General features: G+C 39.1%; 1 protein-coding gene across 5 annotated transcripts in view; it reads right to left on the bottom strand.

Annotated features, from left to right (window-relative positions):
- The window catches only part of ATP2B1 (ATPase plasma membrane Ca2+ transporting 1), a 140,124-nt gene that overhangs the window by 46,576 nt on the left and 77,951 nt on the right, over positions 1 to 15,597 (bottom strand). For all 5 annotated transcript variants that reach the window (XM_043967260.1, XM_043967257.1, XM_043967258.1 and 2 more), the window contains exon 3: positions 7,358 to 7,555. In XM_043967260.1, coding sequence (XP_043823195.1) covers positions 7,358 to 7,555 — 198 coding nt within the window. The remainder of the gene's footprint in view (positions 1 to 7,357; positions 7,556 to 15,597) is intronic.

The raw sequence follows: 15,597 nt of genomic DNA on the forward strand, positions 1-15,597 counted from the left end.
AACAACAAAATCATTCTGACTCTCCACAGAAGCTACTCCAAACTTTCTTTCTCAAATGTCTTATCCCTATCTCAGCACCTCTTACTTTTTTTTTTTTGGTGAGGCAATTGGGGTTAAATGACTTGCTCAGGGTTACACTGCTAGTAAGTGCCAAGTGTCTGAGTTCGGATTTGAACTCAGGTCCTCCTGAATCCAGGGCTGGTGCTCTGTCCACTGCACCACCTAGCTGCCCCAGAACCTCTTACTTTACAGAGAAAAATCGAGTCCATTCAACCTGAGCTCCCTCTTTCCCCCTGGTCTTCATCTCAAAACCCCTTAACATTATCACCCACTCTTTTCTTTAGTCTTTGAAAACGAAGTGGTCCTCCTTGTCAAGGTCAACACTTCTACCTGTGTCCTTGATCTCATTCTTTCCCATTCTCCAGCAGATTACAAACCCAATTATCCCATCTCTCTAATCTTTAGTCTCTGCTTATCTACTGGCTCCTTTCCTTTGGCTGTCAAACATGTCCAATCTTCTCTATCCTTAAAACAAAAAAAAAAAATCCAAAAAACAAACCTTCACTAAATACTTTAACTCCCTCAAACTTCCCCCTGTTTTTCTCCCCCCTTTCTCAGCCAAATTCCAAGAAAACACAGATTTATTGCCTCCACTTCTCTCGCTCACTGCCCTTCCATTTACCTTTCTAACTTATTACTCAACAGAAAATGCTCTCACATTGCCAATCATTTCTTAATTGCTAAATCTAATGGTCTTTTCATAGTTTTTTTAGTCTTCTGGACCTCTCTGCTACATTTGACATTAGTGACCCCTAGTCTCTCCTCCTAGATCTTCTCCATTTTTTCCTATCTCCACTCTCTTATGGTTCTCTCTCTCTTGGACAGTTCCTTCTCGGTCTTTATTGGCTCATTCTCCATATCATTTTTCAATGGTCTCTAATTATAGGTGTTTCCCAAGTCTCTGGTCTAGGTATTCTTCTCTCTACACTATCTCTCACTGGGACTCTAACAGGTCCGATGGGTTTAATTATAGTCCTTCTGCAGATTACTCTCAGATTTATATAACCATATCGGTGTCTCCCCAAGATTCAATTCAGTACTACCAACTGCCAATTGGATATTTCAGAAATGATATCCCAGAGACATTTCAAGCACAGCATGTCCAAAACAGAACTCTACTCCTTTCAAACTTCTCCATTTTTGTGGCAAAGTTCACTATTCTTCCAGTTTTCCAGGTTTGTAACCTAAGCATTATCCTTGATTCCTTTGCCCTGCATATCCAAAAGTTGCCAAATATTACCATTTGTGCCCCCATACCCTATGATGATGCTCATGCCCTCATCACCTCTCACCTCGATTATTCTAACAACTTTCTCTGAATTGGTCTCCCTGTCTTGAGTCTCTTACCACTTCGGTCAGTCCTCCACAATGCCAAGACAGTGGTTTTCACATTTAATAAAATCCAGTGGCTCTCTATTGTTAACGGGAGAGAGTTAACAAAAACAGAACCCTCAAAATGATGAAAGCTGGAAATAAAAGATCATTCCTAATATGTGCCACAGAAGGGTGTGCATTTTGATTTTCTAAAAACATTAAAACAACCAATTAAGAAGCTGGTCTCGATCCCTACATGACCCTTTTCTGATTTGGCAGCTACTGCTTTGTTATGAGCTTTGTGCCAGGTATTACATTGCGTCATTTGAAATTCAATTATACTATGTGGAGCTTGAGATGGGATGGCTTTACTCCAGCAGCTGTACAAGTCAGAGACTTTGAAAAAGTTCTGTTGATGCTTACTTCAAGCTACTTCATCACATGTGCAGTTTTTCAATTCATAGTTTTCAACACATGTAAGAAAGGAAGGAGGGCCTCAGTCATTGCAATTATAAAATAGCACTTGAGGTTAGAAAACACTTGAGAGAATCTCCTTTGACCCTCATGACAAACTCATTAGGAAGGCAAAGTATTAATCTCCTTTTTAAAGATGAGGAAACTGAAGCTCTAAAGTTAAAAGCCATGGTCACTTAAGGGTTGGGGCCAAATCTGAATTCTATATCCTGCTGCCTTCTAAATAGGGCAGTTTTAGACCTCCTGAGGAGGAAGTGTGTTGGAATCTGGAATCTGGGTGAAAGGATAAAATGAGACATGATGAGACTTTTATCAGAATGCCTAGTCAGAGAAAAGTGATTACCTACTGAAACAGATCAGAAAATTAGCATAGAAACATAATATGATGGGGGCAGCTAGGTGGCACAGTAGATAAAGCACCAGCTCTGGATTCAGAAAGACCTGAGTTCAAATCTGGCCTCAGACACTTGACTCTTACTAGCTGTGTGACCTTGGGCAAGTCACTTAACCCTCATTGCCTTGCAAAAAAAAAAAAAGAAAGAAAGAAAAAAGGAAACATGATATGATGTTGATAGGGGAATTCAATGCCCCAAGCACCAAGCCAAAGTCTCTTATAAAAGCATTCCTAGATTGGCCTGCTAACACTATTTTTTAAGAGAAAAAAAGCAAAGAACCTAGTTTGGACCAAGAAAGAATCGAATTGGTCAAGTGGAAACCACAGACTCACTCAGTGAAAGCGATTGTGTTGTCAGAACATAGGAGATCTGGAGGACAATGCTGAGGTAGCTTCTTATCTACTTGAAGAAAGCATATTTTCAAAAAGCTGGAAGATAATAGGTTATGATCCCACTGTCTGAAGTTCTAAAGGGAATTAATGTCGCTGCCTGGAATGTCTTCCCTCCATTTTGGTCATTGCCTGATAAATCCCTAAATATCCCATTAAAATTTCAATCAGATGCTATCTTCTAAATGAGGTCTTTCCAATAATATCCCCCAATTGATAACCATCGTGCTTTGTCTTTTGCCAACATACTAATATAATGTTATCTATGATTGGATCATCCCTCTGGTAGAGCATCAGTAACATGAAGTCAATGGCCAGGTCCTGTCCATATTTTGTATCTACTGGAGATGCCCAAAGCTCTAGCTTCCTATTTGTTGTATTTAATCCAGCTCATAAGACAGATAAGAGATTCCCAAGAAAGATTCTGATACTGAAAGTGATTCAGATGAGAAGAATAGGGGCTGGAGCAAGAGAGTGGTTAATGAGACCAATGTGACTGCATGGGGAAAATCTGCAGAGCAGAAATTACGAATTACCAAGAATGAGCTATGTCCTGTAAGCATTCAATCAAGAAGACTAATAACTGGCATGAAACCAAGGCTTGTGAAAAATATTATGAACAATAACGTGGGCTTTTTCCAGTTTTGTTACAAATAGAGGCTTGGATGAGATGGGAAAATGGGAATGGATCATGAATAAGGACGACTACCAAACCCTTATTTGGCTTCTGTCTTCTCTATCAAAGAGAATTATTCTAAAACTAGGCAGGACGGAACAGAAGAGGTGAGAGACAAATGAAAACCAAGCTAAATGAAGAAATGGTAGTAAAGTAACTCCTAGCCCTCTTCCATGAGTTCTAACAATTGTGTACCAGGATCCCTGAAATAGAGTTCATACAATGGAACTGTTGAAAGATTCATAGCAATCCTTTACCAAGCCATGGACAAGAGGAGGAGGGTGCTAGGACTGAAGATTTCATTTGGTTTTTCAAAAAATGGATTCCTGAGAACTGTCAGGCTGGTGAGTCTGATATTCCAGTCAAAATCCCAGGACGAGGCTATGAAAAGGATGGTTTGTGAACACTCAGAAAGAGGAGCGTGATCATCACTAACTAGTGTGGGTTTATCAAGTTACCCCAGGCCAACCTAGTTTCCTGTTTTGATGGAGTTACTAATGGATGGCAGGCATGCTAGATATAGTATTCCTAAATTTCAGCAAGGTGTATAACAAAGACTCTTGTGGTAATCCTGAGGACAAGACAAAGAGATTCAATTAGCTAGATGTGGAATTAACTGGTCGCCTGACTCAAAGAACAGGATTAATATTTTTATCCAAGATTTGAAGACAGATGGTATGCTGATCAAATATGTTAATGACAGTCAAATGATTTAGGTTGCATTAATCAAAGCAATGATGATAAAGAGGAAAGGGGAAGTCTCCTAATATAATCAGCCCAGTTCAGATCTTATCTCAGAGTGTCAGGTTTGGGATATCATATTTTGGAAGGGACATTAACATACTGGAACACATGGAGCCAAGATGGTGGAGGAAAGGCTGTGACTCTCCATGGCTCCTGACAAATCTGACCACATACCTCAAAAAACAAAAACAAAAACAAAAAACTAAAAAAAGGCATAACCCACAAAAGAACAAAGTGAGACTATTATCCAGCCAAAGATGGCTTAAATAGGTGGCTGGGAGCATCTGCTGTATGGGGTGGGAGAGGAGCTCAGCATGTGGTGCAGATCCAGGTCCAGGCAGGCAGCACCTCCAGAGTCTTGGCATCTTCAGCATCAGTAGCTTCTTCTGAACGTTGGCTCACGGACTGGTGAGGGGATCCAGAGGTTGGCCAGGGGGAAGTAGCTGTGGTCTCTGCTAGAGCTAAGGCAGAGTGCCCATATTCAGAACCAGTAAGCAGACTTAAGTGGCAGTGGCCCAGTGGGATAGGGCACAAGACCATAGATAATCAGATTTCAATCAGATTTCTGCTTCCAGGTTAAAGAGAAAATGGGTCGTGGTTACTTACAAGCCAGGCACACTGAGAATGAGCCTAATCGTACCAACTGAGACCCCCCGTAGCTTGGGACAGTGCATCCTGGAAGCAGGGCTACACATTAAGAAGGAGTTAAAACCAAGAAATAGATGGTCAAGATGAGCAGGCAGAGAAAGCAGCAGACCATCGAAAGCTTCTTTGGTGGCAAGGTAGATCAAAATACACCCTCAGAAGATAATAACAAAGTCAAAGCTCCTACATCCAAAGCTTCCAAGAGAAATATGAACTGGTTTCAGGCCATAGAAGTGCTCAAAAAGGACTTTGAAGATAAAGAGAGGTAGAGGGAAAAGTTAGAGAGGAAAAAATGGAAAGAGAAATGAGAGTGATGCAGGAAGGTCATGAAAAAAAACATCAATAGCTTGAAAAGCCAAATTGGCCAAATGGAAAACAAACTCTCTGAAGATAATCATTGCTGAAGAATTAGGATAGAGCAAATAGAAGCTAATGACTTTATGAGAAATCAAGACACAGTAAAGCAAACCCAAATGAACATTCAGGAACACATCCAGGAACACATCAGTAAATATAGTTTCAACTTGGATTGTGAAGGGGCTGAAGACATACCATCAGTGATCTAAGACTCTCGAGTTAGGGAATAATATGGTCAGGCTGATCTCTAAGTAGGTATTTTAGGTGCTGAAAATACATCAGGTAGAGAAGAAATTGGGGACCCAGTAAATAAGCTGCTACAATGGTTAACTAGGGTGGTTGCTGTCTGAACAGAGAGAAGGGCAGAGATGGAAAAGTGTTGTGGACCCAGAATCAAGAGATTGGTAACTGACTGGATATAAATAGGGAGTGAGGGGCAGTGAAGTTAAGGATAATTTCAAAAGTCTGTGAGCCTGGGTGACCCAATGGACTGTGGTATTCTCAAGAGAGTGGGTTTCATTGGGAAGATAATCAAGACTTAGCTTGGATATGTTGAGTTTGAAATGTCTATGAGATATTTAGGAGTTAGGTAGTGATACAGAACAGGAATGAAGATGAGGGCTAGAAACATAGATTTACACCTAAGAAAGACAAATTAATTCCATGGGAGTATAATATGATCAAGAGACAGGAATAAGCCCATATAGAAGTCTTGGGCTACACCCAAGAAAAGAGAACAGAATACAAATAGTAACACAACAAAGGAAACTGAAAACAGAGGAACAATTAGACAGGGAGAAGAGAGCATTATTTTGAAAACTGACTGGAAAATGAGTATCTAAGAGGAAGGGTGGGCAACAGGGTCAAATGAGAAGTTAAGAAAGAAGACTTAGAAAAGGCCACTGGATTTAGCAATGAAAGAGATTATTGGTAATCTTGAAGAGAACAGTTTGTAAACTTGCTGGACTGGGATTGCTAGAGGTTGGGAAGTATGATGTGAAGAAGAGGAAGCTTTTCTAGGATTCTGTGAGTGAAAGGTAGAAATGATATAAAACAATAACTTAAGGAGATAACAAACTAAAGAGAAGATTTATTTTTAAGCATGGAGGCGATCTGGCCATGTTTGTGGGAAATAAGGAAGAAGCCAGAGGATAAAGACTTAAGATTAGGAAAAGAAAGGTGATACTGAAGGGGCAATTTCCCAGAGTAGATATGGAGGATTGGGATTGGGGTTGGCAAAGAGAAAAAGCATCTTTTCCTCAGAGACCAAAGCAAAAGAATACATAACAGGCAGGGTGCTGAGCAGATCTGAGGTGTAGAACAGGAGAAAAGAGGGAGTTTGTAACAGAGAGCTTCAGCTTATTTGGTAAATTATGAAACAATGAGGAATGGTTTCAGGTGGTTTGAGGAGAGAAAAAATATTTGGAACAAATACTGTGGGAATGTAGCAGGTATTCAATCAAGTAAAGAATAAAATAATGTATAAAAATGATATTGTAATCTCTTTAACAAAGTTATTTTCTTAAATTATACAATATGAGCAATGTTTTAAAACAGCTAATAGTTTCTTTTCTTTTTCCTTTAAATAATAAACACTTTTATTTTTGAAAGTTTTGAGTTCCAAATTTTATCCCCAATCCCTGAAGTGGTAAGCAGATATAGGTAATACATGTGCAATTATGCACAATAATTAAAGGAAACAAGAATCACCAAATGGTACACAGTCAAAAGACATAAAGAGGAAGTTTTCCAAGCTAACAATAGCCATATTTTTAAAACGGTCCAAAATCATTAATAAGTAGAGAAATGGAAATTAAAATAACCCCGAGGTTCCATGTCACACTTATCAGATGAGCAAAGTTGACAAAAAGGAAAATGCTAGAAGGGCTGTGGGAAAATAGGTATATTAAAACACTATTGGTAGAACAGTGTCCATCCATTCTGAAAAGCAATTAGAATTATGCCCTTAAATTGACTCAACTGTGCATAGTCTTTGCTACACACAGATGGCATTACTATTGTCCTAACAGATCAAATAAAGAGGACATGCACCCAAGAAAGAAGAAAAGGAAAACAAAACTGACAAAACACTTTCATGGTATGTAAGTTCCTGTCAAAATACTGGCATTCAAAAGATTCAAAGCAATGGGAGAATAGAAATGTGCCCCCTTTCTCTTGTCCCTCTTCTTCATATTCTTTAGTAAAGCACTCAGCATTCAGTATCCATGTAATAATTACTTATTAAAGCTAACACCAGTAATCTGGGGGGTGGGGGTGGGGGGGCGTGGTGTCGGTTCACTTACTTGCATTATTCCCTTCTGGAGGTTGGTAAAAAGAAAGGCCCAATGATACTATGGCTGCAATTTCTAATATAATTAATGTAACATCTTGTAATGCTTCCCATACTAACTGAAGAAATGTTTTTGGCTTTTTAGGAGGTATAAAGTTCTTCCCAAACACTGCTTCCCTCCTCTCTATATCTGCAGGATTTCCGCTTAAACCTGTTAAAAAAAAAAAAGCAAACATGTCAACAGTTGTGATATTTGCTAATTTAAAAAACTTCATTTCTAGCACCTCCTCAAATTCAAATTTGTAAGGCTCTATTAAAATCACTTATTAATAACAGACCAAAGCAACAGTCACATCAATACCTGTAAGGAAAATTTTAACTGTGATTTATGAAAACTTTTCCGATTGAATTTTTCAGTACTTTTTCTTTTCTACTCTCTATATTTGTATGTACTAGAAGTAGTGGAGTCTAGTGGATAAATGGTAGCCTTGGAGTCAGGAAGACCTTTATTTAAATCTTCTCTGACACTTACTAACTGTGTTACAGGAGACAAGCTAGTTAGTTAACTTCTCAAGTTACTAAAGCAACTAAGACAGTTGCAACTAAATTACAGATGAATTAGAGATCTGTATTAATGAAAGGAGTTACCCCACCAGGAGTTGTCCACACCAATGGAATCACATGTCTGTACCAAAAACAGAAAGAAAAAGAAATTATCTAAGTAATAACAACATAGCATAATGTGAATAAAGCGCCAGGCCTGGAGTCACAAATACCTAGTTCAAATCCTCTTACACTGGCTATGTGGCCCTGGGCACATCACTCAAACTCAGTGCCCCAGGGAACTCCCTAGGACTTCTTCCCTACATCAAACATAATAATCTCTTTCTTTTTGAGCGTCTTGTTTGGGATTTAATTCCAAGAGAAGATCTTCTGTTAGCTACTGCAGCTCAGCTCACTATTGCTTAATCCACATGGGACCAGAAGAGCACTAGAGAACCAATCATTCATTTAGGGGTAATAAGGGGCAGACAAAAAAAAAAATCTAAGGAAAGATGGGAGTGAGAGTTCAGTGCTAAAGCTTAGAATTAAGGCTAGTTCTTCATAAACCAATGGCAAACAGCTCTCTCTGATTTAGCACATGGTCTGACTTTAACAAGGAAAATTAACATTCCACTTAGAGGAATCTTTGTGGGCCATGTGGTTTCTGTATTATTATTGGTTTTTAAAATCATGTTATTATTAGTTAGCATATTATTAACATCATATAATGTATATAATGTTCATATAGACGAATATATATTTATAAATAATCACAAAGGTAGAGAATTATGTGTTTCCTGGTTACTTACTGAAAGGCATTTGGAGATATGGTAAACTAGGAAAAAGATACATGGAGAAACAGACCTGTGAACAAGAATTTACGCCAGAGGAGTGAAAGAAAGAGGGGATCAGATGCCATCCAAGGCTGGAAATGTACAGAGGCAAGATCTGGCAGTCTGCTCTTTAAGAAACAAGGGCAATTAAGCTAACATGAAAGTACATAATAGAGGGAAACTCCTGTAATTAAAAAAAAAATCTAAGGAAATTAAACCAGTTGTTTACTGTACAAGAGATCAGGTTCTAAAAAATGTGAAACCACTGGCAAGGACTGGAAGGAATAGTGGTGGTTATAGAGAAAGAATAGGAAGAAAGGATTCTAGTAGCTACAGAAAAGTGTTAAAAAACTCATGAATAGCAGAGGTTATTAACAAAGAGCTACACGAAGTTAGGGTCTGAACTTAACAAACCCAAGTATTTTAACACCCGAATTATCCTACACTCTGAGTTAATATGATAAAGCATGTCTGAACAATTAACTAACACTAATGTTTCTAATTAATAGAAATAAGGTTACAAAATTAACTACTGGCAATATGTGCAAAATATATAAAAAATGGTGTTCACTGGTAGGTAGGTTTTCAGCTATCTATAAAATGAAGGATTGAAACCCATCAGGAAGAAATAAAAAGAGTCCATTCAAAGTAACTACAGAACGCATTTGTAAGATTTTGAGTTCCAAATTTTTCTCCTTCACTTTGTTCCCTCCCGCCTCCCCAAGACAGCAAGATATATAGGTTATATATGTATAATCACATTAAATGTATTTCCACATTAGCTATGTTCTGAAAGAAGATTCAGGACAAAAGGGAAAAACATAAAAAAAAATCCCCCCCCCCAACCAACAAATAAAGTGAAAATAGTGTGCTTCGATCTGCATTCAGACTCCATAGTTCTTTCTGTGGATGTGGAGAGCATTTTCCATCATGTGTCCCTTGGAACTATCACGGATCACTGCACTACTGAGAAGAGCCAAGTCTGTCACAGCTGATCATTGTGTTATTGTGTACACCATTCTCCTGGTTCTGCTCATTTCACTCAGCATCAGTCCACTTAAGTTTTTCCAGGTTTTTTTTTTAAATCTACCTGCTCATCATTTCTTACAGCACAATATTATTCCATCACATTCATATACCACAACTTATTCAGCCATTCCCCTATTGATTTCCAATTCCCTCAATTTCCAATTCTTTGTCACTACAAAAAGAGCTGCTATAAATATTTTTGTACATGTGTGTCCTTTTCCCTTTTTCATGATCGTTTTGGGATACAGACCTATTAGTGGTACTGTGGGATCAAAGGGTAGGCACAGCTTTATGGTCCTTGGGGCATAGTTTCAAATTGCTCTCCAGAGTGGTTGGATCAGTTCACAACTCCACCAACAATGCATTAGTGTACCAATTTTCCCATAATTCCAACATTTATCATTTTCCTTTTTTTCATATTAGCCAATCTGATAAGTGTGAGGTGGTACCTCAGAGTTGCTTTAACTTGTGTTTCTCTAATCCATACTGATTGAGAACATTTTTTTCATGATTATAGATAGTCTTAATTTCTTTACTTGAAAACTGCCTGTTCATATATTTTGACCATATCTCAACTGGGGAATGGTGTGAATTTTTACATCATCAAGTTTCGAAAGCAATTTGGAACTTTGCTCCCAGAGTCAGAAAACTGTGCATACCCTTTGAGTGAGTGATACAAATACTACGTGATCTCGTCAGCTCTCTCATGCTTCTCTGTCTGTTCTGCCCTAAGCTCTCAGCTGACCTCCAATCTCACGTCTCCAACTGCCTTTCAGACATCTTGCTGGATGTCCAGTAGACACTTTGAACTCAATACGTCCAAAACAGAACTCATCTTCCTTGTTACTGTAGAGGGCTTAACATCCAGAAGTCATCCTGGACTCCTCATTCTCTCTCTCTCCACCCCATCCAAGCTGTTGCTGACGTCTGTTGCTTTCACCTTTGCAACATCTAGTGCAGACCTTCATTACCTCATACCTTGGTTACAGCAATGGCTTGCTGGGTTTGCCCGCTGTAAGTCTCTACCCACTCCAGTCCTTTCTCCACTCAGCCTCCCAAGTGACTGCCATCTCCTCACTCCACAAACTCCAATGGCTCCCTATGGCCTCCAAGATCAAATACAATGTGCTCTGTTTGGGATAAGCTAGATACCGCCTATTTTTCCAGTCTTCTTACACCTTACTCTTGGACAAGTCCTCTTCAACCTGATGCCCCCAGCCTGCTGCTGGCTATTCCACACACATGAGCCCTGCACCATGCCTGGAATCCTTCCTCATACCCAATATTGGTTTCCCTGGCTTCCTTTAAGTCCCAACTAAAGCTCCCTTTTCTCCAGGAAGCCTTTCCCAACCCTTCTCAAGTCTAATCCCTTCTTCTCTTATTACGTCCTCTTTATCCCATGTGTAGCTTAATTCGTACCTGTGCACATTTGTTGTCTTCCCCATGAGACTGTCAGCTCCTTGAGGGCAGGGACTGTCCTTTGCCTTTCTTTGAACCCCCGTGCTAAGCACAATGTCTGGCATATAGTGGATCTTTAATAAATGTTTATTGACTGAATGTCTATCCCAAAGAGGAAAAGCTCTATTTTCACAAAAATATTTATATCAACTCTTTTTGTAATGGCAAAAATGCAAACAAAACAAAACAAAACTAAAAAGGTGTGCCCATCTGTTGAGGAATGGTTGAATACATTATTTTTTAGTGGGGCCATGAGGGTTAAGTGACTTGCCTAGGGTCACACAGCTAGTAAGTGTCAAGTGTCTGAGGCTAGGTTTGAACTCAGGTCCTCCTGAATCCAGGGCCAGTGCTTTTTCCACTGCGCCACCTAGCTGCCCCTTGAATACATCATTAAATATACAAGTGCACTGTAAAAAAAAAGAAAGAAAGAAAAGGACAATTTTAGGGAAACCTGGGAAGACCAATATCAACTAATGTTGAATTTTTCTCTTAATTCTGAAACCTGATCTTCCAAAGTCATGAGTTCTTGTCAGGCTCTGCCTTCTCTCATCAGGAATCCTAAGATATAATAGTCAGTACCCAGGATTTCTGATGGCTAGCATTTATAAAGAGCTTTAAGGGTTTGCAAAGTACTTTTTATTTAAACTTATTTGACTTTCCCACAATAACCTTGTGAGGCAGGTAATAGGTTTTTTTTTTTTTTTAATTAAAAAATGTTTTTGGGTGAGGCAATTGGGGTTAAGTGACTTGCCCAGGGTCACACAGCTAGTAAGTGCTAAGTGTCTGAGGCTGAATTTGAACTCAGGTCCTCTTGAATCCAGGGCTGGTGCTCTATCCACTGCGCCACCTAGCTGCCCCTATTTCCATTTTAAAGATGGGAAAACTGAGGTAAGGAGAGGTTAAGTGGCTTGCTCCAAAGGGAGGCATCTGAACTCAGGTCTTCCTGAAAGGCCTGGCAGATGGGATTCTTGAGTCACCAATGGTCCTTGGAAGTTCAAGCAGAACTAGGAGAGGTATGAGATGATTGAGGAGGATCAGCTGTTCTGACCCCAACCAACCCCCTCAAATAGAGGAGAATGGAATTCCCAAACAAGTCAGTGAATGTGACTGTGGCCTTTGACTAAAATCCAGAATAAGCCACTAAGGGTTGGTCAGCCAGCATTTATGAAACACGTCTTTGGGCTGTACCAGGCACTGTGCACACTCATATCCGCAAAATGCCACAAGTGTGTATGTATAAGATACATACAGTGTCAACAGAAGATACCATTGGAGGGAAGGCACCAGGGCAGGCTGTGGAGGAGGGTCAGGAGATGGCAGTGATCTCAGGCAGTCTTAAAGGATGTCAGGGAAGCTCGGAGTCAGAGGTAAGGAGGAAAGCATTCTGGACAGGGAGGACATAAATTCAGGAGACCGAATCCTGTGCAAGGACCCCAAGTAGGCCAGTATAGCTTAGGGTATGGAAGGAAGGGAATGAAGCATAAGAAGATGGGAAAGGCAGGAAGGGGTTGGCTACCTAAGGGTTTGAAATGTCCAACCAAGGATTTTATAGTTGATACTAGAGGTAATAGGGAGCCACAGGAGTTTAGGAGGGGTAACATGATCAGACCAGAGCTGCATTTTAGGAAAGGCCCTCTGACTGCTATGGGGAGGATGGGAGGCCCCTGGAGGGGATGAAAGTCTGCCCCACAGTGTGGCTGGTCCCAATGTGAGTGAAGAGACAAGACCAGTGAGAGTCAGGTAGGGATGTTGTCAGATTTTTATTTACGTACATGTTGAACTGTATGAATTCTAGGGTTCCTGCTAAGCAGGAACTTCAGAGTACACTTCTAACTGAGTAAAAAGTGCCTTTATCCAACAGTTTTTCCAAAGCCTGTTCATATGACCAGCTCACCACCGTGAAATGTTCTAGACTTCTCACTCTGACCTCCGCATGTACTTCATATATACTTCTGCACCACTGGCTTAGTCGCCATTCTCCAAACATGATTCAGGCTTCCACTATTCACACTATTCCCCTGTTCTCTACCTGCATCTTTTAAAAGTTCTAGCAAAAATATATTCCACAAAGGCTAGAAGTGATTTCTTACTCATCTCCCAGCATTTTATACACTTACATACTTGTGTCTTTATTTCCCCCCACGAGTCTTTAAGCTCCTCTGGATCAGGACGAGTAGTTTCTTTCTTTGTATCACCTTCAGTACTGAGGGCGAGGGAAAACCAGACCAAGCTAAACGATTGCACCGGAGCACGTAATATTTGTTGGATGAATAACTACAATCACGGCCTTTAAAACATTATGCTTCAGCACAAAAGAAAAAAGTATGGCCTATTTCAAAATCTTACTCTAGGCAAATGGATTCACATGGGCTTTTTAAAAGTCTTGCTCTGGGGCAGCTAGGTGGTGCACTGGATAAAGCGCCGGGCCTTGGATTCAGGAGGACCTGAGCTCAAATCTGGCCTCAGACACTTGACACTTACTTATTAGCTGTGTGACCCTGGGCAAGTCCCTGCCCGCCCCCCCCCCCCAATCATGCTCCAATCAAAGCATATAGTCAAAAATAATGTCATCTGATTTGACACTGGGCTACTGAAAATCAGATCTGAAGTAAAATCTATACCTGACTAGATGATTTCCAAAGTCCCTTTCAGACATAAAATATTATATTTCTGAGTATAGCTCAATGAAAAACCATATCTGCTGTCTTTCCATAGTTTGTGGTTAAAAAGTTTATAAATTTTAACATTGCACAGTGAACCTTGTGCATGTTCATTAAAAATTTCAAGTCTTCTCTTTTGTTAGCAGACCATAGGGCTGCTATTCACAATAAAAAAGCAAAAGCCAAATGAGGAATATATGGAGATGAAAATTCTTGACCGTTACATTTTCTGACCACCGAGACAGGCCTGAGACTCCAATACAGATAACACATCCATATCAGTTAATATAGCTACAGGAAGACAAACTGAGAAATGTTCATACCAGTACTGAGGAACACAAGCAGAAGGGTCAAATTCTTTCAAACCAGTCTTCTAAGAAATGTTCTTGCCAAATTCTAAACCAAAGGGGCAGGTGAAGGCTTGTCGTTTAGCTAATCAGAGTTGAAGTGCTTTGAAGTAAACTAAATGCCAGCTTAAATCTGATTTTCTTTGTGGACTGTTGAGTGTTTGTTTTCCCATACTTGAGGTACCCTTCCTCTATGGCTAAGTATTCCTGGATATACAACTAACTGGCTGATGGGATGTTCCTGACCACATCTCTCTTCTTTTCTTGTCTTATTATGCATAAACAATACTTCCCTTGTTATTTTACATCAATTATTTTCAAGTCAGGTTGAATTTTTGGAGATTCTTTAGGTGATAACACAACTTCCTGGGGGTGGTATTATTTATACTTCTAATGACAATAATTGCTAAGATAATGTGTAAGATGACATGTTTCAGATTTTTTACAAAAGAGCATTTTACAACAGAAAATTATTTATATATAAACAAAGACTATGTAGTAAGGATTTTTTCAGATATTAAAACTCTATGAAGTACAGTAAATCAACAGGAACACATTTGAACTCTACCTCAACAAGGGAAACTATGAGCATTAATGCTTAAAATCCACCCATTTATGATCTAAGGTACCTTTGGAAGCATGCATTTAAAACTATTATTTTGAATTTTAATCTTAAAAATAATTTAATGCACTATTATCAAGGTGACAACTGGTACTTTTATTAATTTTTCTTTAAAAATTTTATATCACAGAAATCAAAAAGGAAGAGAACACCAAGTCAAGCACTGCTAATAATCAAAAGATCAGGTATCCCTTTAGGAAAGCCAATACCACTTTCAGTTACAGTCACACTGCTAAATAGACCTGGTTTGAAAGAGGCCTGGATTAAGAAAAAAAATTATTTAAAGTTTAACTTTCAGTTTAATTTTTTTGAGGATAGGAAGGAGGAGATGGAGGAAATGATATATTGTGGAGATATTTGGGGCCTACTTACACAACAAGAGACAATCTCAGAATTCAGAGAAACAAGTTATTTAACCAGATACAAGATTTTAAAAATGAGAGTAGTATGCTTTAATTCTTCATGAAATCCTAGTCTAACTATATGCACATATACATATGTGTGTATTGATAGATTGATAGTAATAGACCATATGAAAATTCCAAATGATCGCTTGAAAATCAAAATTACTCTAGAAAACAATTTTGGGACAAAAATGGAAAAACTCCTCTCTACCTCACAGACATTGGCAACTGCTATCATCAGGTGGTATGTTAAAAGAAATGTCAGAGCGTTTTTTAAAGTAAGAGGATTACATCAGTAAGCTAAGTAATTAATCTAATAGTAGAGTTATATTGATTTTTATTTTTATTAAATTTAGG

The sequence above is a fragment of the Dromiciops gliroides genome, chromosome 5, assembly GCF_019393635.1.
Source record: "Dromiciops gliroides isolate mDroGli1 chromosome 5, mDroGli1.pri, whole genome shotgun sequence".
Lineage (NCBI taxonomy): Eukaryota > Metazoa > Chordata > Mammalia > Microbiotheria > Microbiotheriidae > Dromiciops > Dromiciops gliroides.